General features: G+C 58.4%; 2 protein-coding genes across 2 annotated transcripts; one reads left to right on the forward strand and one right to left on the reverse strand.

The window, feature by feature from the left end:
- The first annotated feature begins 1446 nt into the window (after window positions 1–1446).
- On the forward strand, window positions 1447–16110 carry PYGL (glycogen phosphorylase L). Its single transcript, XM_059474826.1, has 21 exons — window positions 1447–1555; window positions 2478–2730; window positions 4136–4237; window positions 5514–5592; window positions 5832–5935; window positions 6481–6612; window positions 7789–7900; window positions 7977–8059; window positions 9318–9461; window positions 9586–9678; window positions 9897–10043; window positions 10617–10780; window positions 10882–10996; window positions 11656–11757; window positions 11836–11983; window positions 12078–12136; window positions 12787–12928; window positions 13055–13262; window positions 13340–13474; window positions 14688–14754; window positions 15310–16110. The coding sequence occupies exons 2-21, from the start codon at window positions 2488–2490 to the stop codon at window positions 15496–15498; spliced, it is 2568 nt and encodes an 855-aa protein (XP_059330809.1). The 5' UTR covers window positions 1447–1555; window positions 2478–2487; the 3' UTR covers window positions 15499–16110.
- Window positions 15927–22294, reverse strand: ABHD12B (abhydrolase domain containing 12B). The gene is made up of 13 exons (XM_059474827.1): window positions 22169–22294; window positions 19350–19477; window positions 18818–18920; window positions 18609–18728; window positions 18293–18323; window positions 18091–18136; window positions 17873–18002; window positions 17626–17666; window positions 17363–17442; window positions 17159–17241; window positions 16624–16702; window positions 16370–16494; window positions 15927–16071 (listed from the first exon to the last, which is right to left on the reverse strand). The coding sequence occupies exons 1-13, from the start codon at window positions 22261–22263 to the stop codon at window positions 16050–16052; spliced, it is 1083 nt and encodes a 360-aa protein (XP_059330810.1). The 5' UTR covers window positions 22264–22294; the 3' UTR covers window positions 15927–16049.
- Window positions 22295–25299: the final 3005 nt, after the last annotated feature.

Below are 25299 nucleotides of genomic sequence, written 5' to 3' on the forward strand. Positions count from 1 at the left end.
ACCAGAGAAGGGCAGAGCTTCCCGAGCATCTCTGTGCCTCACTTCCCATCTCATCCCCCCCCCCCCCCGGTGCACATCCTTGGCCAGAGGCAGCAGCAGAGAATGGACAGAACTCGCTCAGTGGGAGGGAATGGGCCGTGGGAGCTGATGGAGAAGGAATTCTTGGCTGTGAGGGTGGGAGGGCCTGGCACTGCTTGCCCAGAGAAGCCCCTGGATCCCTGGAAGGAGGGAGGAATGGATACAGAGCACCATCTCCCCAGGGAGATGAAACAGAGGCAAAATTCAAAGGGATCAGTGGAGGGGGAGCCATTTCCAAGGGAACAGCATGGAGAGTTCTCCCAGGGCCATGAGAAGGACTCGCTGCTGGGATATCAGTGCCTGCTCTGTTTTCCCAGAGTGGCTCAGGAGAGGTTTTCAATGTGCAGCCTCTGAGCTCATCACGGGCTCCAGTCCAGGGCTAAAGAAGAAAATGCTAATGCATGAAGTGCATCTCAGAAGGATGCTTGTTCCTTCCAGAGTGGGAATGTGCCAGGAACACCGGAGATACAGGAAACTGCATCTTCCCTGCAGCATGTAAAACCAGCCTGAAAGTCGTGTACAGCACAGGGAACAGCCCAGGGCCAGAGCATCTGTGGCACTGGGACAAGGGGGAATGGTTTTATACTGACAGAGGAGAGATTTAGATGGGTTATTGGGAAGAAATTCTTCCTTGAGGGTGGTGAGGCCCTGGCACAGCTTGCCCTGTGGCTGCCCCATTCCTGGAAGTGTCAAAGGCCAGGCTGGACAGGGCCTGGAGCAACCTGGGCTAGTGGAAAGTGTCCCTGCCCACGGCAGGGGGTGGAACTGGATGATCTTTAAGCTCTTTTCCAACCCAAACCATTCCATGATTCTGTGAGTCTGTTACTCTCTGGGTGGAAGCCTGTGCATGGATCTAATCTAATCTAATCTAATCTAATCTAATCTAATCTAATCTAATCCTGCCCTCTGGCACTGCAAAGCCATTTCCTTATCCTGCCACTCCAGGACTTCCTCCAAAGTCCCTCTCCAGCTCTCCTGAAGCCCCTTTAGACCCTGGAAGGGGCTCTGAGCTCTCTCTGGAGCCTTCTCCTCTCCAGGTGAGCACCTCCAGCTCTCCCAACCTGGCTCCAGCCCTTGGAGCAGCTCTGTGGCTCCTCTGGCCTCACCCCAGCAGCTGCACATCCTCCTGATGCCTTCCCAGGGCTCGGTGCAGCACTGCAGGCGGGGTCTCACCTGAGTGGGGCACAGCAGCACAATCCCATTTCCCTGCCTTGCTGCCCACCCTGCTGGGGATGAGGCCAGGACAGGGAAAACAGCCTGGGAAGCCTGGCTGGAGGAGGAGGATAAGGAGGAGGGGGAGGAGAAAGTGCTGCGTTGGAAGCTCATATCGGATATTTTTGCCCTTGGGAGGAACCGGAGGCAGGGCAGGGCAGGGTCCTGCGGGCAGCCACGGTGCGGGAGGCAGCCGGGAAGCGCCCGGAGCGGGGGAAAGCGACCCCACGCCATTTCCAGAGGGATTGCGGGCAGGCAGAGAACAGTGAGGAGACCGGGGGGAAAGGGAGGGGGGCGGGAAATGCTGCGGGGCACGGCGGGGGACACTCGGGCAGGAAGGGGCCGTGACACGGGGGTGGGACCGTGACGCGGGGGGAAGCCGTGACTCGAGGATGGATCACGACACGGGGGGACACAGCACGACCCTTTCCGGGTTTTCCCGTCACCTTCCTCGTACGTGCTCCGGCGGAGCTGCCGGCGGGCGGGGCCACGCGTGGGGCGGTCCCGGCCGGGGGCGGTCGCTCCGTGGGAAGCGCTGGGGGGCGGCGGCCGCGCCCGGAGCGCTCCGCTCCGCTCCGCCCGGGGGCTCCGGCTCTGCCCCGGCCCCTCCTCTGCACCGGCCCGGGGCACCCCTTTTGCACATCCCCGCACGGGCCCCGTTGCGCATCCCTCTGAGACCCCCGGCATCCCCCCCCTTTGCAGACCCCTCTGTGCCCCTGCGAGTTCTTCCTGTCTTTGGCACATCGCTCTGTCCGTACCCGGGGTCCCCCTCCCTTGGCACACCCCTCTGTGACCCTCGGGGTCCCCCCTTTGCGCAGCCCTCTGTGACCCAGCCAAGGGGCGGTCCCCGGGACACCCCCCGGCCACATTCCTGGAGTCCTCCCTTTGCACCCCACTCCGTCCAATCCTTGGGATTTCCCTCTTTGCACCCCTTCTGTAAATCCTCGGGATTCCCCCCTTTGCATCCCCCTCTGTCCCTCCTCGGGGTCCCCCCTTTGCCCCGCCGGTGGCGGCCGCCGCTCCCGCCCCACTGGTGGGCGGCCCTTGGCGGGGCCCGTCCCCATCGCCGTCCCCGTCCCGTTCCCGTCCCGTCCCCCGCCGGGGCGGTGCCAGCTCGGGGCGGAGGCGGAACGCGGCGCCGGAGCCCAGCCCGTGTGTCCGTGTGCCCCCTCCCCGTGTCCCCGCAGCCCCGCCGCGATGTCGCGGCCGCTGTCGGACCAGGAGCGGCGGAAGCAGATCAGCATCCGCGGCATCGTGGGCGCCGAGAGCGTGGCCGAGCTCAAGCGGGGCTTCAACCGGCACCTGCACTTCACGCTGGTCAAGGACCGCAATGTGGCCACCCCACGCGATTACTACTTCGCCCTGGCCCACACCGTGCGGGACCACCTGGTGGGGCGCTGGATCCGCACGCAGCAGTACTACTACGAGAAGGACCCCAAGGTGCGAGCGGTGGGGTGTTGGGGGAGCCCCCGTGCAGGGCGGGGTGCTGGGATCCCCCCACGGTGGTTGTGGCTGGGGTGGGAACCATGGGAACCCCGTGGATGGGAACCCTCCCTCGGCGCTGGAATAGAGGGATTGGCGGGGCTCGGTTTTCCGTGGGTTTGGGGCTGTTCCGGTAACTTTTCCGAGAGGAGGGACTGGACTTTACCAAGCGAGGCCACTGTCCTTTGCTCTGCAAAACAAACAGAGCCCGGCTTGGCCGGCAGCGGGGTGCAGGGCATGGGAACGCCGCTTGTTGTCCCGCGGCGCCGGCGTGGGTGCTGTCTACCAAAAGCAACTCCAAAGCCTTCCCGGGGGAATTATTGGAAAGGCTTAAAGGCACCCGAAAGCGACGGCAAACAGGTCTTGTTTAACACAAGTGATGCCAAGCGTGAGAGATCCGGTTTGTGCAGGAGTTGTTGTGCTGCTGCTCGTCCCGCTGCCTTGCTCCGGGCTCTGCCGGGGGGGATTAAGCCCTAATCCCCCTCCTGACACCTGGATGTCCCTGTCGGCATCAATTTCCTCCCTGCCAGCGCCTCGCTGGGAGCGTGCCAGCCGCGATAGCAGCTCAGCGCTCCCCGGTGCTGTGTAGGGCTGAGGAAAAGGAGCCTCTTGCGGGGTTTGGGGTTGGGATTCTCCCGTGCAGCCCAGGCGAGCCGGGCGCTGCCTGCCTCGAGTCGCTGCTCCCGGTTCTGCTGGAGTGAAACCAGTAAATCCCAGTGGATCCTGCCCAGCACATCCTGCCCGTGACAGGAGCGTTGGGACGAGGCGATTTGTGCAACCTCAAAACCCGAACCATTTCAGGACTCCAGGATTCTATCGCACCTCCATTCCCCGCCCGACCCCGCGCAGGTCCTGGGGAGGGAAAGCTGTGGAGTCAGCGACTTCCCCAGCCTAAATCCTTCCTTAAAACCTGCCGGTGCTGACGCCGGGGCTCGGCTTACACAGGGCCGGAGCGGCCGCGTCCTGAGCCCGCCGTGTCAGCGGCAGTGTCCCCACGGCCCCGTGTCCCCACGGCCACCGCCTGGCCCCGGCTTTGCAGCCCCGAGTGGCATTAGGGAACGGCTCCTCTTTGAAGTTTAACTTAGTGCTGCCACCGGTGACCGTCGTGGAGCTGTCCCCACCCTGAGACAGGGCAGTGGAGCTTTGTCCAAGTGAAACAGCCTAAGCAGGAGAAGGGCAGGGGCTGCAGGGCCACCCGGGAGCCACAAACCTGGAATTCCTGGTGCAAACCACCCTGCTGTGTTGAAGATGGGATTTTTCCCTGTTTGTTTTTGAGATATCACACAACAGCAGCTTCTGGAGTCCAGGAGAGCCTCTCCAGCCCTGGGCAAGGTGGTGACCACAGAGTGCTTTTCTCTTCCAGAGGATTTATTACCTCTCCCTGGAATTCTACATGGGGCGGACGCTGCAGAACACGATGATTAACCTGGGGCTGCAGAACGCCTGTGATGAGGCTGTCTACCAGGTGAGCATCCCATGAGGGCTGAGGACCTGCCCTGGGAGAGATCCATGTTTCCCAGCTCCTGGGAATGTCCATGTTTTGGTACATTGGCTGCAGACTGCTCCCTGAGCCCCTGGGGATGGCTTAGGGGATAAAGGCTGCTCCAGAACCTGCCCTTGAAAGGGCTGGAGCTGCCCAGCCTGGCTGCGTGTTCTGGGAATGCAGCAGGATCCTGGCAGGACACTGGTGGTTCTGTGGATTAGGCTGTTCATGTCCATGATCAATGGCAGGGGGAATAAAACCTTGAATTAAACCCAGCACCAAGTGACACTGTGGTGATCAGAGGGTTTTGGGTGGCTTCTTTTGTCCCCACCCCTGTCACCTCTTGTGTTCAACATCATCAGATGTGGCCAGGGTGGTTGCACAAGAGCAGGAACAGCTTTTGTGCAAACACTACAAAGGAGAGGAAGTTATTTTTAGGGGGGTTAAATTTTTATCCCCACTCGCTGCGACCAGGGGACATCAGGACAGGGCAATGACCAAAGGTCTCCACCTGAGCTGCCCAAGGAGTTTTGCATAGGCAAAACCACTTCCTCCTACAGCAGCCTGGGCTGGAAAAATTAAATTTCCATGGAAAAGGGGTGTAGATGCTTCTCACCCTAAAGGGAGATGCCTGCAGTGGGAGGAAGGGCACCAGGTGCCTGTTCCAGAGGATGGAGGTGCTGAGGGAAAGGAGCACAGCACTTGGATCCTGTTCCCAAGGGATTGGGGTGCTGGGACAGCAGGAGGGTGGCACCCAGATGCCTTCCTGCAGGGAATAGGGGTGCTGGGAGTGCAGGAATATTCCATCTGGGTGGCTGCCTCAAGGGGTAGGGGGTTCTGGACCAGGTAGGGAACAGGAACCTGGTGCCATGGAGAGAGGGAGCAGGCCTGGGAATAACCTCTCAGAGCCCTTGGAAGAGTCTGGAACCCCAAGGACAGCACTCTGGTTATAGTTTGGTGCCACCCACCTCCAGATCTTGCCCATGGTGAGGTCAAGGGTGTAAATATCCCTTGTCAAGCCTGGTAGAGTGACCTTAAACATGGTCCCTGCCATGGCACAGAGACAGAGCTGAGGGGAGAGCAGCTGCTTTGGGTGCAAATCACAGTGCCCCACCTGCAGAGATGGGTTTTGTGGAACTGGGTGCCTTTCCAGCCCTCCTGGAGCCCACCTGCAAGTGACTGTGTGCCAACAATGCCTCCCCTCTGTGGAGCTGGGCACCCTGACAATCTCCAGCCCTTCTCCTTTTCCCATCTGCAGCTCGGGCTGGACATGGAAGAGCTGGAGGAAATCGAGGAGGATGCTGGGCTGGGCAACGGGGGTCTGGGCAGGCTGGCAGGTGAGTGACCCCCCAGGTGGTGGGGACATCCCTGAGGGCTTTACATCCACTGTGGGAACTTCCTAATCCTGGGGGTTACTGCTCCAGCCTTTCCAGCACGGAGCAAGGTGCTGCTGGGTGGCTGCTGGCCCTGGCTCCTGTGGGACTGGCTGCTGTCCCTGTGGGGCCTGTGGGTGTCCCAAGGAGAGGGATCCATCTCCAAGGAAGGCCCAGCTCACTGCTCTCCCCTCTCCTGGCAGCCTGCTTCCTGGACTCCATGGCCACGCTGGGGCTGGCAGCCTACGGCTACGGCATCCGCTACGAGTACGGCATCTTCAACCAGAAGATCCGGGACGGGTGGCAGGTATGGATGGAGATGGGTGGCCCTCACTGTCCCCTGGCACAGCTGGAACCCCACATTCACCTCCTCCCTCTTTAACTGGGGAGTGCAGACACTTCCCCTCAGCTCAGAGGCTGCTGCTGTTGTGATATTTAAAATTTAGCAGATATTTTCATGGACAAATGTAACTTCTTAACCCAGTGCAAGTTCACAGCTTCATTCCTTGTCCCCATCCTCAACATGGGCCACCCCAAGAGCTCAGGGCCACCCCAAGAGTTGCTCCATGGCTGCCTGGAGCAGGTGAGGATGGAGCAATTGTGTTCCTCTTATGGAAAAGACTGGTTTGGAAATGCAACATTAGCAGTACACCTTGGGTTTATCCCCATGCCCATGGAAGGCAGAGCTCAGGGTGGTGCCTCCAGGTGACCCTGCTTTGCCAAAATCCAGGTTTAGGGTGGGCACACTCAGAGCATCCTCCCCTTTGCCATGAGCAGAGCCTTTCCCAGCCATCCTGCACGTGGGGTGTCCCCAGGCTGGGTGGCCCTGTCACTGCTGTGTCCCCCTGGCAGGTGGAAGAGGCTGATGACTGGCTCAGGCATGGCAATCCCTGGGAGAAGGCCCGCCCTGAGTACATGCTGCCCGTGCACTTCTACGGCCGCGTGGAGCACTCTGCCTCTGGTGCCAAGTGGATTGACACCCAGGTAAGGCTTGGGGACAGGAGTGTCCCTTGCATGGCTTGTCCTGTCATTTGGGGGCCTCTCCCTGGCCAGCTGCACCCCAGGGATGAGTCCTGCAGAATCTCTGCCAGGAAGGTTGGGCTGGGATGGAAAACGCAGTGGTGAGGCAAACTGGGGAGCGGATGGACATGGGGATGGAAAAGGCAAACTGGGGAGCGGATGGACATGGGGATGGAAAAGGCAGACTGGGAGGAGATGGACATGGGGATGGAAAAGGCAAACTGGGAGGAGATGGACATGGGGATGGAAAAGGCAAATTGGGGAGGGGGTGGACATGGGGATGGAAAAGGCAAACTGGGGAGGGGGTGGACATGGGGATGGAAAAGGCAAATTGGGGAGGGAGTGGACATGGGGATGGAAAAGGCATCCTGGGAGGAGATGGACATGGGGATGGAAAAGGCAAACTGGGGAGGAGGTGGACATGGGGATGGAAAAGGCAAATTGGGGAGGAGGTGGACATGGGGATGGAAAAGGCAAATTGGGGAGGGGGTGGACATGGGGATGGAAAAGGCATCCTGGGAGGAGATGGACATGGGGATGGAAAAGGCAAACTGGGGAGGAGGTGGACATGGGGATGGAAAAGGCAAATTGGGGAGGAGGTGGACATGGGGATGGAAAAGGCAAACTGGGGAGGGGGTGGACATGGGGATGGAAAAGGCAAACTGGGGAGGAGATGGACATGGGGATGAGGACAGATTTGGCTGCTCCACATCTGCAGTCAAGCTCTGCATCCCTGGAAGTGTCCAAGGCCAGGTTAGATGGAGCTTGGAGGAATCTGGTCTAGTGGGAAGTGTCCCTGCCCATGGCAGGGGGGTGGAACATGATGGACTTTAAGGTCCCTTCCAACCCAAACCGTTCTGGGATTCTCTGAAATACCAAAAGCAGCTCCAGCAGGAATAAATTAAACCTAAATTAAGCTGCTCCTGACCTTTACAAGCCCCTCTCCATGCCCTAAGCACTTCTGGCAGACACCAGCCAGCAGGCAGAGCCAGAGGGGTGTCCCCATGCAGGGGTACCAAGGACGTGCAGGGACACCAGGCTGAGCTCAGCCCTGAGCAGGAGCCCTGTGGGATGGCAGGGCTCCAGGGGGGGCATGGGGGGGATCCCAGCCCAATTCCAGCTGCCCTGGGGATGTCCCAGGTGGTGCTGGCACTGCCCTATGACACGCCCGTGCCCGGCTACATGAACAACACGGTCAACACCATGCGCCTGTGGTCAGCCCGCGCTCCCAACGACTTCAACCTGCGTGACTGTGAGTGGAGATGGGCAGGGTGGGGCGGGCACAGCTGGGGGGTCCCACGCCCACCTCACCCTCTGCTCCTCCCCAGTCAACGTTGGGGACTACATCCAGGCCGTGCTGGACAGGAACCTGGCCGAGAACATCTCCCGGGTGCTCTACCCCAACGACAACGTGAGTGGGGGTGTTTTAGGGGGTCCTTTAGGGACGGAGGGGGAAAGGGAGCGGCTCCTTACTCCAGGATGCTGCAGAGATGCTTTGAGTTGTGCTTCAAGCTGCCTGCAGTGCTTGTGTGAGGGTTGCTGCCTCTCAGCAGGATGAGTCTGTTCCCCTGAGCTTTGCCCAGAGTGAGTGGGGATGAGCAGGCCCTGCTGCAGAAACGTTCCTTGAGTCTCAGAATGTAACATGAATCAAACTGCTGAACGCTGCTGGTGTTACCCTGGTGGCTCTTTGCAACCCTGGGACCAGAGGTTGTGCCTCACAATTGCTGTTTGCACCCAGCCCTCTTGCTGTGGGAGTTCCCGCCAGGCTGGCACTGAGGTGTGGTGGGACTCCCAACCCTTCCCTAGCCACAAACCAAGCTGTGGAGCAGGAAGGAAAAAAAAAGGGTGCCTCCCTTTGCTCTGCAGTCTGTTTGAGCCAGGCCCTGATGGTGTTTTTCCCATTAATCCTCCTTCAGCCTTCCCAGCTGGTGAGGAGAGCTGGGGGCTCTGCAGCTCCAGTGGGGAGATTGTCTCCTGCAGCTTTTCCTTTGCATTTGATTTTTTTTGCTGCATGAATGGTGGTGAAATCCTCATCTTGGAAACATCTCCTATAGCTTCCCTTCCCATTGCCCTGGTACCTTTCCTTGCAGCCAAAAAAGTTGAAACCACTGAGAACAGGTTTTGACAATGCTCAGCTGGGATTTAACCTGTTTGTACCAGCATATCCCAAACCCTTGTGCTGGAATCTGGGAAGCAGGAAGAGCTTGGGATTACACCTGAAGCTCTCCTTGCCCTGCATCCTGTTTGAGGCAGGTCCTGATGGTGTTTTTCCCATTAATCCTCCTTCAGCCTTCCCAGCTGGTGAGGAGAGCTGGGGGCACTGCAGCTCCAGTGGTGAGGTTGTCTCCTGCAGCTTTTCCAGCAGATTGATGGGTTTTTTTGCTGCATGAATGGTGGTGAAATCCTCATCTTGGAAACATCTCCTATAGCTTCCCTTCCCATTGCCCTGGTACCTTTCCTTGCAGCCAAAAAGTTCAAACCACTGAGAACAGGTTTTGACAATGGGATTTAACCTGTTTGTACCAGCACATCCCAAAACCTTGTGCTGGAATTTGGGAAGCAGGAAGAGCTTGGGATTCCAAGTGATTGTGGGGGAAGCACACCCTGGGAAAACCTTCCCCCAGGAAGTGCAGTGAGAATCCTGCAGCTCCCTGCTCCTCTGCCCACAGTTCTTCGAAGGGAAGGAGCTGAGGCTGAAGCAGGAGTACTTTGTGGTGGCTGCCACCCTGCAGGACATCATCCGCCGCTTCAAAGCGTCCAAATTCGGGAGCACGGACAGCGTCCGCACCGTGTTCGATTCCTTCCCGGACCAGGTACGAGCCAGGGCTGCTCCCACCTCTGCCTTGGAGCTTGTTCCCACACCTTCCAGATGATGCAGATGTTTGTTGGCCCTCAGTGGGGTGCCCAGTGTCCCCACGTGCCACCCTGCTCTCCCAGGTTGCCATCCAGCTAAACGACACGCACCCTGCCATGGCCATCCCTGAGCTGATGAGGATTTTTGTGGACATTGAGAAGCTGCCATGGGATAAGGTAGGGACACCCCACCTGGTCTCCTGCACTGGCACCCAGCTGTCTGTGGTGGAGGAGCCAGTTCTGTGGCTGCTGGGAATGATGTGGAGCAGTCAGGCTGGGTTGAAGTGGTGTGGACTGGGAGGAGCTGGCTGTGCTGTGCTGTTGGGAGTGGTGGGAGGACCAAGGGTGGGTTCTGGCACTTGAGGTGTGACTGAGCACTGGCTCTTCCCTGCCAGGCCTGGGACATCACCAAGAGGACCTTTGCCTACACCAACCACACGGTGCTTCCCGAGGCCCTGGAGCGCTGGCCCGTGGACCTGGTGGAGAAGCTGCTCCCCAGGCACCTGCAGATCATCTACGAGATCAACCAGAGACACCTGGATGTGAGTGCCTGGGAGCTCCTCTGGAGAGGGGCACGGGGATGTACTGTCAGGATGAGGGGCACACACAAACTGGTGATGTTGTGTGTGGGGCTGGGGGAGTCCAGCTGCTGTTTTGGGAAGTTCATGTGTAGGAGAGCCCATTCCCACTAGCACATTGCCATCCTGCAGTTAGTGACTGTTGAGAGGCTTCACCTGCTGCTTCATGGACTTGAGAGCTGGCATGTCTTTACTCCCTAAATTCATCCTGGGCAAGATGATGTTGGGGGTGGTTTGACCTCCTGGTCTGACAGCACAAAGCTTTTGCCAAAATGGCCTCACTGGCCAAGTGTGTGTCCCCAAACCCCTCTGTGTGGCAGCTTAGGAGGGTCCTCCTATCCAGAGACATCCATGCTGAGAAAGGGATGTCTGTCCTTCCTTTGGAGGGAGTTTGCACCACCACAACAGAGTAAAAGCCACCGCTCTGGCTGGTGTGAGATGCACTGGGGACATTGCGGTGGCCCCTCCTCGTAAGCCATTGGGTGGGACACCCCTCAGTGCCACCCCCTCTCAGCACCTGCCTGGCTCCCCCGGCAGCACATCGCGTCCCTGTTCCCCAACGACGTGGACCGGCTGCGGAGGATGTCCCTGATCGAGGAGGGGGACACCAAGAGGATCAACATGGCCCATCTCTGCATTGTGGGCTCCCACGCCGTCAACGGCGTGGCCAAGATCCACTCCGAGATCGTCAAGACTCAAGTGTGAGTGAGGGGAGGGAGGTGCTGATGGGTCCCCCTGAGCTGGGGAGGGCTGCTGGTGCCAGGTGGGCAAGGCTGGAGCTGTGCCATCCTCGCCCTCGCAGGTTCGAGGACTTTGCGGAGCTGGAGCCGGAGAAGTTCCAGAACAAGACCAACGGGATCACCCCGCGGCGCTGGCTCCTGCTCTGCAACCCGGGGCTGGCGGAGCTCATCGCAGAGGTACCGGCACGGGGGGAACACCCTGAGGCCACCAACCCAGGGGTCCCTGCGGAGCCCAGGGTGCCAGGGAACCTCAGCCATTCATTTCTGGATGGCTGAGGAGTTCAGGGTCGAGGGAGGGGATTCTGCCCCTCTGCCCCGCTCAGGTGAGACCTCACCTGCAGAGCTGCCTTCAGCCCTGGGGTCTCCAACAGCAGAACAATGTGGGGCTGCTGGAGTAAGTCCAAAGGAGGCCACGGAGATGCTCCTGACTGTGCCTGGCTGGGAGTGTTCAGCCTGGAGAAGGCTCCAGGGAGACCTTAGAGCCCCTTCAAGTGTCTAAAGGGGCACCAGGAGAGCTGGAGAGGGACTGGGGACCAGGGATGGAGGGACAGGGGAAGGAGGAATGGATGTAAACTGACAGAGGACAGGGTTAGATGGAATATTGGGAAGACTTTCTTCCCTGTGAGGGTGGGCAGGCCCTGGCACAGGGTGCCCACAGAAGCTGTGGCTGCCCCATCCCTGGAAGTGTCCAAGACCAGGTTAGACAAGGCTTGGAGCACCCTGGGATAGTGGAAGGTGTCCCAGCCCACGGCAGGGGGCTGGAACTGGATGATGTTCAGGATCTCTTCCACCCCAAACCATCCCACCATCAGTATGTGCCCTTGCTCCTGTTGCAGAAAATCGGGGAGGACTACGTGCGGGACCTGAGCCAGCTGACCAAGCTGCACAAGTTCGTGGATGACGACCTCTTCATCCGGGAGGTGGCCAAAGTGAAGCAGGTGAGGGGCGTGGGCAAGGGGAGCACAGAGCAGGGCTGGTGTTCCCTGGGGGCTGACGTGGTCCCTGCCCTGGCCCAGGAGAACAAGGTGAAGTTCGCGCTGTACCTGGAGAAGGAGTACAAGGTGAAGATCAACCCCTCATCCATGTTCGACGTGCACGTGAAGAGGATCCACGAGTACAAGCGGCAGCTGATGAACTGCCTGCACATCATCACCATGTACAACCGTAAGCCACCACGCCCTGAGGGGACAGGGTGCCCCGGGGCTGCAGCAGCACCCCTGTGCCCCACATCCCACAGTGACCCTGCTGTTTCCTCCAGGAATCAGGAGGGATCCTGCAAAGCTCTTTGTGCCCAGGACAGTCATCATTGGAGGCAAGGTAAGTTAGGTCAGGGGTTTTAGAGATTTTGGAGGAAGTGTCTTGGGGTGGGATGTGGGTGCAGATGTCTCATGGGGCCACATCTCTACAACTCCCTGACAGGAAGGTGCAGCTGGCAGGGGTCGGTCTCTTCTTCCAGGGAAAAAGGGACATGACAGAGGAAATGGCCTCAAGCTGTGCCAAGGGAGGGTTAGATGGGATATTAAGAAAAATTTCTTCATCAAAAGGATGGTCAGGCATTGCCCAGGGAGGTGGTGGAGTCCTCATCCCTGAAGGAACTTAAAAGACATGTGGATATGGCACTTGGGGACATGGGTCAGTGGTGACCTTGACAGTGCAGGGGGAATGGCTGGATTTGAGGCCTTTTCCAACTTAAACAATTCCATGATTCCATGGTGTTAAGTCCACAAAGTTGTCCCAAAAAGCACAGGAGTAGCACTGGTGCTTCAACTCAAGCAAGTTTGTGTGAGGTTTGGACAACCGTCTGCTGTCTGTGCTCATGGAAGCCCCCAGAAATGTTGTGGTGTAACATGTTGGATTAGGTGATGGGAACAGGGATGAACAGGTTGTCCCTTGGACACTGGGAGCTGGCTGTGCCTCACCTGCCCCTGGCACCAGCCCTCCTGGCTCACCTGTGGCTTTTCTCCCAGGCTGCCCCAGGATACCACATGGCTAAAATGATCATCAAGCTCATTAACGCTGTGGCTCAGGTGGTGAACAATGACCCCGTGGTGGGCAGCAAGCTGAAGGTCATCTTCCTGGAGAACTACAGGGTGTCCCTGGCAGAGAAAGGTACCTTGGATGGGACATGCCCTGGGGAGGGGATGTCTCTCCATCCTGTGGCTCCCACCATGGGCCTTCAGCAGGAAGCAAACCCAAAGCTGGTCACCACGAGCCCCTGGTGTGTTTTGTTGGCAGTGATCCCCGCGACCGACCTGTCGGAGCAGATCTCCACAGCGGGCACTGAGGCCTCGGGGACGGGCAACATGAAGTTCATGCTGAACGGGGCTCTGACCATCGGCACCATGGATGGAGCCAACGTGGAGATGGCCGAGGAGGCTGGAGAGGAAAACCTCTTCATCTTTGGCATGAGGGTGGAGGATGTCACAGAGCTGGACAGGAAAGGGTGAGGGCTGGGGATGCCACAGTGCTGCCACCTCAGGTCCCTGGGGCAGCACCATTTTATAGCCTCCTTCCCTCCAGGTACAACGCCCAGCTCTACTATGACCGGCTGCCCGAGCTGAAACAGGCTGTGGACCAGATTAAAAGTGGCTTCTTCTCCCCAAATGACCCCAACCTCTTCAATGATGTGGTCAACATGCTCTTCCACCATGACAGGTGAGGTGCTGGGGTACCATCCATCCATCCATCCATCCATCCATCCATCCATCCATCCATCCATCCATCCATCCATCCATCCATCCATCCCCTGGGCTGGGACCATGTTGTGCATGGATGATGCTCCTCAGGCACAGATTCTGGCCATTGTCACATGAATGCCTTTGGGTGCACAGCCCTTCCAGATGATTTGAGGCATCTCAAGGGCTTTCCTGGCCAGAGCACTGGTCAGCCATTGGGATTGGAGAAATGCTTTTACTGAATTTCCCCCCTGGGCATCCCAGGGTTCTTTACCAACAAGGTTTGAGGTGAGGTAATTTGGCTAGAGGCTTTGTGTTGGTGGACACCTGTCAGAGACAGGATTAGATCGATGTCTGGAGCCGGTTTTGGGGTTTTTGGGACACCTCTGTGTGTGTGGGGCTGGGGTCTGGCCCGGCTCTCTGCTGAGGCAGTGCCCAGACCCCTCAGCTTGGCAGAGCTGTCAATCATGGCACTTCGTGTGTGGGGCTGTGCTAACCGAGCCTCTGATTGGCCGAGCTGCCAATCAATCATAGTAAGCAGCCTCTGATTGGTTCTGCAACAAGAAGTCCCGCCTAGGGGCGGGCCTACAAAGGGCTACGGATATAAAAGGGGCTGAGGGCGTTATGGCCGATCTTCCCCTGACGTCTTCCTTGGAGTTTCTGCCTCACCCACGCTGGAGCCCAGGAGTTGGTAGCTGTTTGTTTTTTCTGCACCTTTTCCATCTTTCTGTCTCTTTCTCCTTAATCCTTTTAGGCAGCTTTATGAGTAACATAACATCTTAAGGTTTTAAAGGTTTCCCAGTTAAATGGGCTAAGCAAATGCTAAATAAATCCTAAGTAAATGCTGAATACTAAATTAATGCTAACTAATGCTATGATAAATGGTTTTACATTTAATTCAACATTGTATTTACTTTGAATACAGTGTTGTAATTTTTGCCAGTTTCCTTAATTTGCTCTGTTTTTGCAAGTAAAATTTTGTGTGATTTTTTTACCTCGAGAGTATCTGGTGGGGATTTCTCCTTTGTACTCAAAAAAAAAAAAAAAAAAAAAAAAAAAAAAAAAAAAAAAGGAAAGAATAAAGGAACCTTAAGTTTAACCCCTGGATTTAAGGGTCTGGGGTGTGACAATGCCTCAAATCAGGGCATTTCTATTTCTCCTGCTCTTGACTCCTCCTTTCTTTCCTGCTCCAGGTTTAAAGTCTTTGCAGACTACGAGGCTTATGTCAAGTGCCAGGAGAAGGTCAGCGAGCTGTACCTGGTGAGTGCCAGCCTGGGGACCGGGCAGGGAGCTGTGCTGGGTGACAGAACCCTGGGGACAGGGCAAGGAGCTGTGCTGGGACACAACTTCCCATCCTGCAGAAGGGACATGCTGGAGATGAGGCTGATCTCATCCTAGGGCATCATCCCTGGCTGAGAACCCGCCTTGGGGTCAACCTCACCCCTCTCTTTTAGAGAAAAGGAGACTCAGGGGTGACCTTATCACTCTCTACAGCTCCTGAAAGGTGGCTGTGCTCAGGTGGGGTTGGGCTCTTTCTCCAGGCAGCACTGACAGAACCAGAGCACACAGCCTTAACCTGCGTTAAGGGAAATACAGGCTGGATATGAGGAAAAATTTTTTCCCTGAAAGAGTGATACAATTTTTTTCACTGAAAGAGTGATAAAGGCCTGCCTGGGGAGGTGGTGCAGTCCCCATCCCTGGGTGTGTTTAACAAAGCCTGGATGTGGCACTGGGTGCCAGGGGTGACTTGAGCTGTTGGGGCTGGGTTGGACCCCATGATTTGAAGGTCTCTCCCAACCTGTGACCTCCTTGCAGAACTCCAAGGCCTGGACCAAGATGGTCATCAGGAACATTGCAGCAGCTGGGAAGTTCTCCAGCGACCGCACCATCAAGGAGTACGCGCGGGACATCTGGCACGTGGAGCCCTCGGACCTGAAGATCCCCCCGCCCAACGAGCCCCGGGACGCGGGGCAGGACAAGACCCCCAACGGCACTGCAGCCTAGGGGGGCTGAGCACACACCTGTACAATTCCCTGCTGTCTGAGTCTCTGTGTTCCTGCTGCTGCTGCTGGCTTTCCCTGGGGGTGGGCAGGAGGGGAGGGGTTTTTATAACTCAGGTGTCGTGTGGGAAGCGAAAGCACGTCGCCCCGTTGCTTGCATTAGGTGCTGGAAATAAAAAAGTGCCCTTGGAGTCCAGAAGGGGCTGTTTGCTGGAGGCTGAAATTAGGGCTGGGCTTGCTTCCACCACCTGGACACAGCTGGACACAGCTGGACACAGCTGTCTGGGCCCTCACAGGCACTGCTGAAACAGGACAGGGAGGTGCCAGGCCCACCAGTGTCCCGTGGGATGCTCCCAGTCGTGGCTCTGGTGGCCCAGCCCACACGAGTGTCTCCATCCCTCCAGTAACCTGCAGCATCCTGAAGGCAGAGGGTGACTTTAAAAGTTTCTTAGTAGTTTTTATTACTTACAGCAGTAAGTTCAGTGCCATGGAGGGAGGAGGGGGTCCTGGAGTGGATTTGAGGGAGCATGGGATCAGTGCAGGCAGCAATTGGCATCACTTCATGTTTAAGAAGTCTCTGCAAGAAGATGTAATAAATCTTACACTGTGTCACTGACCCTCCTGTGCTGTGTCAGAGCCTGATTTGTGAGGGCTGAGCTGGGCTTGGAGCATCTCTGCACCCAGGGCAAAGAGGAGCTGGTGTCCCCAGAGCCAACTCAGCTGAGGACAGGCTCAGGGCAGGGGGCAGTGACTGAGGTTTGGAAAGTGATGCCAGCAGACACCGTGGGGAGGGAAAGGAGCAGGGGGCAGCAGTGAAAGGGAGGCCAAGGCTCATCCTGTGTGTGCCCCCCCCATTTCTGTGGATCAGCACTTACTTCACCAGGGCAGGCAGCTCCGGGTGGAAGGAGATGTAGTCGTGGCCCAAGCCCAGCTTTTGGGGGAAGGTGATTAACTTCACCTTGGATTTGTCCCTGTAGGCCTGCAGTGCTGTCTCGTAGAGCTGCCACGGGGCAGGAGGGTGGTCACTGCACCAGCAGGGACCCCACACCCCTCCTGCTGCGTGGCCACCCCCTCTCTGGCCACTTCAGCCTCCAAAGCCAGGCTCAAAGCCCGGGTGGCCGGTGCCCACCTGGTGTCCCAGCTTTGGAGGCACGACTCCATCATCGTCTGCGTGCAGGATGAGGAGGGGGCAGCTCAGCACCTTCACACTGTGGGCAGCAAGCACAGCCCTGAGGATGCTCCCCAGAGCCAACAGAGCCCCAGGAGTCTCCCCAGTCCCTGTGAAAATTCCCACAGCACCCTGACCCCCCAGCACTGCCCCTCAGAGCCATCCTCATGCCCGTGCTGCTTGCCCTGGCATGGCAGCACCCAGCACCCCAATCACCTTAACCCTCCATTTCAAAAGCACCCATAAATCAAACCGATTTTGGGCAGGCCCTGTGTGCTACCAGGAACAGGGGTACCAAAAAAAGGGTGGTGGCTTGTGGACTTTGCTCAATAATCAAACTGACATTATGCAAACAAAAAGTCACTTTTGAAGTATGAGTAAGCTGGGTAAACACAGGAGGGCAGGAATTTCAATGGGGTGACTGACACCTCTCCTCAGCCAGGTGCTCCTGGCATCATTCCCACAGCCCCTGTGCCCCTTCCCACCAGGAACTCACTTCTCATCACTGGGGAAGAACATTCCTGCCCGAGCCATGGAGTCCAGGATGAGGTACCCAAAACCTGGGAACTGCCGGAAGATCTGGCAGGGAGAGAGAGAGTTTGGGGTGCTAAACCATGGCTGGATCTGGCTGTGAGGGGGGAGAGCCAGGAATCTGGGGCTGACACTGCTGGGGGACCCCAGAGGCAGCCCCCAGACTCACCTTGGTGATGGGGATGTTGGCAGCTGCGTCTCGGATGTTGGTGTAGGGAGACTCCAGGACAACAGCACCAATCTGGACCCCTGAGGGCACAGGGAGGTGGGGGTGGGCATGGCTTTGAGGGGCTGTCCCCCCTGCCAGGCTGCAGTGGGGCCAAGATGTCCCCATCCCAATGGGGAGGGCTCCTCATCCCACAATCAGGCCAGGGCAGTGCAGAGCCTCAGGGTGACACTGCACGGGGACAGCCCATCCATGCTGGCCCTCACCTCGCTCCTCCTGCAGTTTCCTCGCTGCGTTGGTGGCAATCCTGTGACAGGAGAGGTGACAGTGAGGGGGAGCAGCACAGGGGGACACACAGCTCCCTCAGGTTCCCCCTTGTTGGCTGTGTTTGGCTGTGCAGGGGCCTCCACCAAGGAGCTGCTTGGTCCACCCCCAGGTGGCACCAGCCTGGCAGCAGCGTCACAGGGCAGAGGGTGGGCTCTGGTGTGTCCCCATCCTGCCCCCTGCACCTACCCTGTCCCCAGGGAATGTCCCCAGAAGAGGATGCTGCTGTTCCCACTCCGTGCTTTCACCCAGTCATAGAGTGCCAGGACATCTGTGTTGAAGCCATTCTCTGAGGGGTATCCAGTGGAGTCCCCATAGCCTGTGGGGACACAGCTCGGTGTCACAACCCTGTGGGGACAGGCCCCACGAGGGGGATCACCCAGCAAGAGGCAAGGGGACAACTGTACCTCTGTAGTCGAGAGCCAGGATGTGGAAGTCAGCAGCCCCCATGGTCTGTCAGAGCAGCACTGAGTTATGTCCTGCCAGGGGCTGCCCCCCAGGCCCCCCAGCACGGCCCGTTCACTCTGCACAGGGTCTCTGTGGGGTCCCCAGGGCCAGCAGGAGCCTCACTCCCAGCAGGTCCCAGTGTCCCCACAGGCCACCACTTACCTTCAAGAACTGGACACGGTGTCTCGCAGCCCTGATGGGGAAAATGGGGTTAGAGCTTGGGGGGACCCCTCCCCTCCAGCACCAGGGCAGATGAGGAACCTGATCCCAGAAGGGAAGAGCTGGATGCTGTGGGGTGGGTGGATTTTGACTTTTCCCATTATTTTATAGGGATTCTCCTTCACTGCTGGGGTCAGAGACCTCTGCAGCAGCCCCAGCCCTGCAGCACTGCTGCTGCTGTCTCGAGTTTGCTGCTTCTCAGCCCAGAGCAGCCACCCTGCCCTGCTCCTGGCCCTGCAGCAGCAGCTCAGGACCTCACCTGGTGCCCCCATTGCCGTGCAGGTAGATGATCACAGGGTGGGCATCAGCCAGAGCCTCCTCGTACCAGCGCTGGTCCTTGCCCTGTGCCTCGGCCCCTCTGCTGCTTGGCACCGTGTGCCTGGGGGGACAGGGGTCACCCTGGGGGCTCCACCAGGACACTGCTGTGCCCCGAGGATGCTGGGGATGTCCTGAGGCCATCTTGCTCACCAGATGCCAACTGTGACGCCCGGCTCGGTGGTGAGGTACAGGTTGATGGTGTTGTTCACCAGCAGCTCCGGCCGCCGAAAGTCCACGAAGAGAGGGAAGGACACTGATGGAGAAACCACAGCCATCATCCAGAATCCTCTTACCCAGCTGTTTCACACAACTCTTTCTAAATCAATGTGTTATTTGTTCCAGATTATCAAGGGCCACGCTGAGCCAGACGAGCCGAGCCCTCTGCCACCTCCTCCTCCTCCCACCCGAGTTCCCAGCCCCGCTGATGCTGAGCTTGCCTGGGCGTGCCGTGGCTGCAGGCAGCAATCAGGGTGGGCAGCAGCACCTAATTAGAGCTTGCAAAACACGGGCAAAGATCCTTCCGTGCCTCCTCTGCTAGCCCAGGGCACAGCAGGATTAACGCTGTCCTGATGCCACCCTGGCACAGAGCCACCCATGCTTTGGGGGGTCTGCAGCAGCCAGCTGAATCCCTGTGAGGGTTCTGAGGGTGTTCTCCTGGTGGGGACAGCCCTGGGATACTCACGGAAGTTCAGGTAGACAAATTTGTTGAGCAGGCTGGGGAAGAGGCGGATGAGGAAGGGAAAGGAGACGTAGGTGAGGAGCGGGGCCAGGAGGAGCGTGCGCAGCCATGGCAGCCACCAGCGCCCAGTCCTGTGAGGGAGAGAGACACCTTCAGCACATCCCTGCCCATCCCGAGGGATTTGGGGTGCAGCTCCCCAGCCCCAGTCCCAGCCATGATGTTGTATTGCACTAAATTATTTAGTTGTTGTGAGGAAGGGAAAGGTGTAGTTGAGGAGCTCCAGGAGGAGCGTGCGCAGCCATGGCAGCCACCAGCGCCCAGCCCTGTGAGGGAAGAAATGTCAGCACATCCCAGCTCATCCCCGACCATCCCAAGGGATTTGGGGTGCAGCTCCCCAGCCCCAGTCCCAGCCATGATGATGTATTGCACCGAATAGTTTATTTAGTTGTGAGGAAGGGCAGGGAGGTGTAGGTGAGGAGCGGGGCCAGGAGGAGCCACGGCAGCCATGGCAGCCACCAGCGCCCGGCCCCGTGAGGGAGAGAGACACCTTCAGCACATCCCTGCCCATCCCAAGGGATTTGGGGTGCAGCTCCCCAGCCCCAATCCCAGCCATGATGTTGTATTGCACTAAATTATTTAGTTGTTGTGAGGAAGGGAAAGGTGTAGGTGAGGAGCTCCAGGAGGAGCGTGCGCAGCCATGGCAGCCATGGCAGCCACCAGCGCCCAGCCCTGTGAGGGAGGAATTGTTAGCTCATCCCCGCCCATCCTGAGGGATTTGGGGTGCAGCTCCCAATCCCCAGTCCCAGCCATGATGTTGTGTTGCACTGAATAGTTTGTTTAGTTGTTGTGAGGAAGGGAAAGGTGTAGGTGAGGAATGGGGCCAGGAAGAGCCATGGCAGCCATGGCAGCCACCAGCGCCCAGCCCTGTGAAGGAGGCACCCTCAGCTCATCCCTGCCCATCCTGAGGGATTTGGGGTGCAGCTCCCCAGCCCCAATCCCAGCCATGAGGAAGGGAAAGGTGTAGGTGAGGAATGGGGCCAGGAGGAGCGTGCACAGCCATGGCAGCCACCAGCGCCCAGCCCTGTGAGGGAGGAATTGTCAGCTCATCCCCGCCCATCCCCAGGGATTTGGGGTGCAGCTCCCCATTTCCCATGAGGGTTGGATACAGCTACAAGGGCCTGAGGGTGATCCTGACCCCTCTGGGGAATTGGATCCCCACATCCCCACACCAGTGCTGTGCTTGGCTTTTGGGGACGGAGCCGAGCAGCCCCACAGTGACATTGGGTGACACCGGCTCTGATTTGGTCCCACGCCCTCCCACGGGTGCCTGGAGGCAGGAAGGGCAGGGAACGTGCCAGGGCTGGGAGCTGCAAGTCAAACCTGCAATAAGGAGCAAGAGACACCCTGTGACAACACCCTGAGCCCTGGCTGGCCAGGCACAGCCAGACGTGCCCCAAGCCTGGCATTAAGAGCTCCTGCAACACTCCGGGGACAAGGAGGAAGAAAGAAAAAGGGCTCGGGGGTGATGTCCCCCAGGGCCACCAGCATCACCTCCCAACAGTGCCCTGCCATTCCAGGGCTGCCCCACAGTTCTGCTTAAACCAGGCCTCGCTGCTCCACAGGTGACCCCAAAACGCCACCAGTGACCCACAAGTGACCCCAACCCCCCTTAGCAACACATATGTGACCTAAAACCCCATTAGACACCGTCAAGTGCCACCCAAACCCCATAACTGACCCACAAGTGATCCCAGACCCATGGGTGACCCCAAACCCCATTAGCAACACGTAAGTGACCCATAAGTGACCCTAAAACCCCCTTAGTGACCCATAAGTGGCCACACAAGTGGCCCCAAACTGGCCCTTGCTGCTCCACAAGTAATCCCAGAATACCAAAACCTCTAAGTGACCTCACAAGCGACCCCAGGACCCCAAAAGTGACCCTAAAGCCCCATAAGTGACCCCAAACCAGCCCCAGGTGGGGAAGGAAAGCCAAGAGCTGCAGCTTTCCCAGCACCAACACCCCCGTGGGCGAACGGTGATGGGGAAATCAGTCTGGGCAAGGGGGATTTGGGGCAGAGGGCTGTGCTGGCAGCCAGGCACAGCTCACTCCCTGCCACACCAAGAAAGCACCTGGCCCATTCCCTGCCCCGAGGAAGGACTGCCAAGGGGTGCCAGGGCACGATGGCACCGTCCCCAGGGAATGGGGACATCCCAGGATGGTGTAGGGTGGCAGGGGCTGTGCTGGAGGCACGGGGAACCCTCAAATCCCGGTTATCCCACAGGACATGGGGCTGGGCAGCCATGGGACAGCCGGGAATGCCCTGCACAGGCTGCGGGGAACTGTCGGGTGGCCCCTGCACAACACCCGGGGCAGGTGGGACCGCGGGGACAGCCCCGAGTGGGACAACACCGGGTGACAAGGCACAGCACAGGAGCGTGGCCACGGCAGGGTGACACAGCCACACGGGGTCACGGTGCCGGCAGGGTGACACGGGGACACGGCCACACTGTGGAGTCGCAAGATGATCCGGGGACACGGCCACAAGGATGGGCTGGTGCCAGCCACAGGGTGACACTGCCACACACGGGGACACACACGGGGTCACGGCCCAGCAGGGTGAGCGGGTGACCAGGCCACGGCGTGGGGACACAGAGCACGGGGTGACAGCGCCAGCGGGACAGCACGGCCAGAGCACGGGGACAGAGCCACGCACGGGTGACAGCGCATGAGACAGCACAGGGACAGGGGACAGGGCTGGGGACAGGGACACACAGCTCGGTGTCCCCACGGTGATGTCCCCATGGTGGCCGGTACTCACCGCCCGTGCTGGGCCACACCGAGCTTTCCCTCCGCCCGGACAATGTCGCCACCGCTGCCGCCACCGCTGTCGCCGACCCCGCCGCGCCGCCGCATCGCTGCGCGCACGACACCAACGACAGGCCACGCCCACAGCGGGGACACGCCCACGTCACGGGGACTCCGTGTCACCAGGACACGCCCATGACACGCCTCGGGGACGGGGACAGGGACGGGGCCACCCGCGGTGTCACCGCCCGCGCCTGCCTGGGGACCGGGGGGACACGGCCGTGCTGCAGCCCCTTGTCCCCCAGGGTGGCATCCCCTTGTCCCTGGCAGGGTGACATCCCCTTGTCCCCCAGGGCTGACCGGGCGTCTCTGGCAGGGTGACATCCCCTTGTCCCCCAGGGTCCCAGGGGGTGTCTGGCAGGGTGACATCCCCTTGTCCCCCAGGGTGACATCCCCTTGTCCCCAGGGCTGGCTGGGTCCCAGGGGGTCTCTGGCAAGGTGACATCCCCTTGTCCCCCAGGGTGGCATCCCCTTGTCCCTGGCAGGGTGACATCCCCTTGTCCCCCAGGGTCCCAGGGGGTCTCTGGCAGGGTGACATCCCCTTGTCCCCCAGGGTGGCATCCCCTTGTCCCTGGCAGGGTGACATCCGCTTGTCCCCCAGGGTCCCAGGGGGTGTCTGGCAGGGTGGCATCCCCTTGTCCCCAGGGCTGGCTGGGTCCCAGGGGCTCTCTGGCAGGGTGACATCCCCTTGTCCCCCAGGGCTGGCTATGGGATGCCATCAGGGTGGCAGTCCCCTGTCCCCCAGGGACCCCAGGAGATCTGCAGCCCCCTGTCCCCCAAAAGAGGCCAGGGGGAGGATGTGGCCAGCAGTAAGGTGACACACCAGGGAAAACAGCCTTGCCACGGGCAAGGAGCACAGAGGGAAAGGTTCAAAAATAAAAAATAATTTTAGATTCCAGGCTCAAAAACAAAAATAATTTTTAAAATGGTTGAACACCAAACGTGGTGTCCCCAGGACTCAGCAGGAAGGATGGGAACCTGCTGCTGCCTGCCCTCCCAGCTGAGCCTCCCACCTGCAGCTCTGTCAGGGTGAGTCAGGATGAAACCTCCCAGCAGGAGATAAATACCCCTGTTTCAGCAGGAGATAAATGCCCCTGTTTCAGCAGAATCCCCTGTGCAAGCCTGCCAGGTGCAGCAGGATGTGCTGCTGGAAGGCACCCACAGCTGGGCCAGCCCTTCAGCACCTCCACAGCAGGGACCCCATAAATCATGGGAGGGCTGGGGACAAAGCTTTCCCCAGAGGAGCCACCACCCAGGCTGGCATTTGGAGCTGCTTTTATCCAAAGTAAGGCCTGTGCTGCTTTTCCTGATTTGAAATCATGGAATCCCAGAATGGTTTGGGTTCAAGGGGCCTTGAAGAGCATCCCATCCCACCCCTGCCATGGGCAGGGACACCTTCCACCATCCCAGAGCGCTCCAAGCCCCGTCCAAAAGGGCCTTGGACACTTTTAGGGATCCACAGCTGCTCTGGGCACCCTGTGCCAGGGCCTCCCCACCCTCCCAGGGAACAATTCTTTCCCAATATCTGATCTAAGCCTGCCTCAGCAGCAAAATGCAAACGCAGAGACAAACAGGTCCAGCGAAACCGGGGCTGTGGGCAGGCACAGCGCGTTCCCCACCAGCAGCTGCTGCAAGGAGGCGGCACAAGGCAGCCCTGAGCTGCTCTTCCCATGCCTCAGGGGCAGGAGAATGGGGGAAATGACCAACAGACCCAGCTGGTTTCACAGGCCAGAGTTTTTCCTTCTACCTCCAATTTCCCCCCATTCCCAGCTGCTTTCACAAACCAGAGCTTTTCCTTCCACCCCCAATTTTTCCCCATTCCCAGCTGCTTTCACAAACCAGAGCTTTTCATTGTACCCCAAATTTTTCCCCACTCCCAGCTGCTTTCACATTCCAGAGCTTTTCCTTCCACCTCTGGTTTTCCCTATTACCAGCTGGTTTCACAAGCCAGAGCTTTTCCTTCCACCAATTTTCCCCATTCCCAGCTGCTTTTACAAACCAGAACTTTCCCTTTCACCCACATTTTCCCCCATTCCCAGCTGGTTTCACAGGCCAAGCTTTTCCTTCTAGCCCAAATTTTTTCCCCATTCCCAACTGGTTTTACAATCCATACCTTTTCCTTCCACCCCAATTTTTCCCCATTCCCAGATGCTTTCACAAGTCAGAGTTTTTCCTTCCACCCCAATTTTTCCCCATTCCCAGATGCTTTCACAAGTCAGAGTTTTTCCTTCCACCCTCATTTTTTCCCCATTCCCAGCTGCTTTCACAGGCCAGACCTTTTCTTTCCACCCCAAGTTTTTCCCCATTCCCAAATGTTTTCACAAGCCAGATCTTTTGACTGAACCCCGAATTTTTCCCCATTCCCAGCTGCTTTCACAGACCAGAGCTTTTCCCTCTACCCCCAATTTTTCCCCATTCCAAATGAGTGCCGGGGCTGCAGTGAATTCTCATGAAGATGATGGGAGGGGTGATCCCCAAAATCTCCAGCGATGCCCACAAGGCTGGGCAAGATGCCAGAGGGGTCTGGAGCTCCTGAAGGGGCTGGCACAGAGCTCGGGAAGCTCAGAGCGCTCACCAGGACGCAGCACCCACCCAAATATTTCTCGCCATAAGGACCCAGCACAGCAAACGCGAGGTTTTCCCGGGCTGAAGGGGAAATCCTCGGCTGGAATGGGGCAGGACGAGGCCGGAGAGGCGGTGCTGGAAGGAGATTTGTGCGCCGGGAGCCGGACGGGGGATGGCAGCAGCGAGCCGAGGAGCGGCGGCGCCACTGCGGCTGAGCAGGACTCGCCTTTGTTTAGCGCAAAAAAAAATAGCAAAGTTTGGGCTTATGTCATTCCAAACTTCTCCCGGCACCAGCTGGGAGATGGGGAGGTTCCCTCCAGCTGTTTTTTGGTTTTTTGGTTGGTTTTTTTAATTTTTTTTTTTTTTCCTACAGTGTATTTTCCTTTTTCCCTTTATGTTTTGCTGATGGCTTCATGGCTTTTTTTTTTCTTTTTTTTTTTAATTATTCTTTTTTGTCTGAATTTTGGCTGTTTGACGACCCTCTTCCCCCTGTCCCGAGCGGGATGAGGGGCTCCTGTG

Source organism: Ammospiza nelsoni, chromosome 6, assembly GCF_027579445.1.
Source record: "Ammospiza nelsoni isolate bAmmNel1 chromosome 6, bAmmNel1.pri, whole genome shotgun sequence".
Classification (NCBI taxonomy): Eukaryota; Metazoa; Chordata; class Aves; order Passeriformes; family Passerellidae; genus Ammospiza; species Ammospiza nelsoni.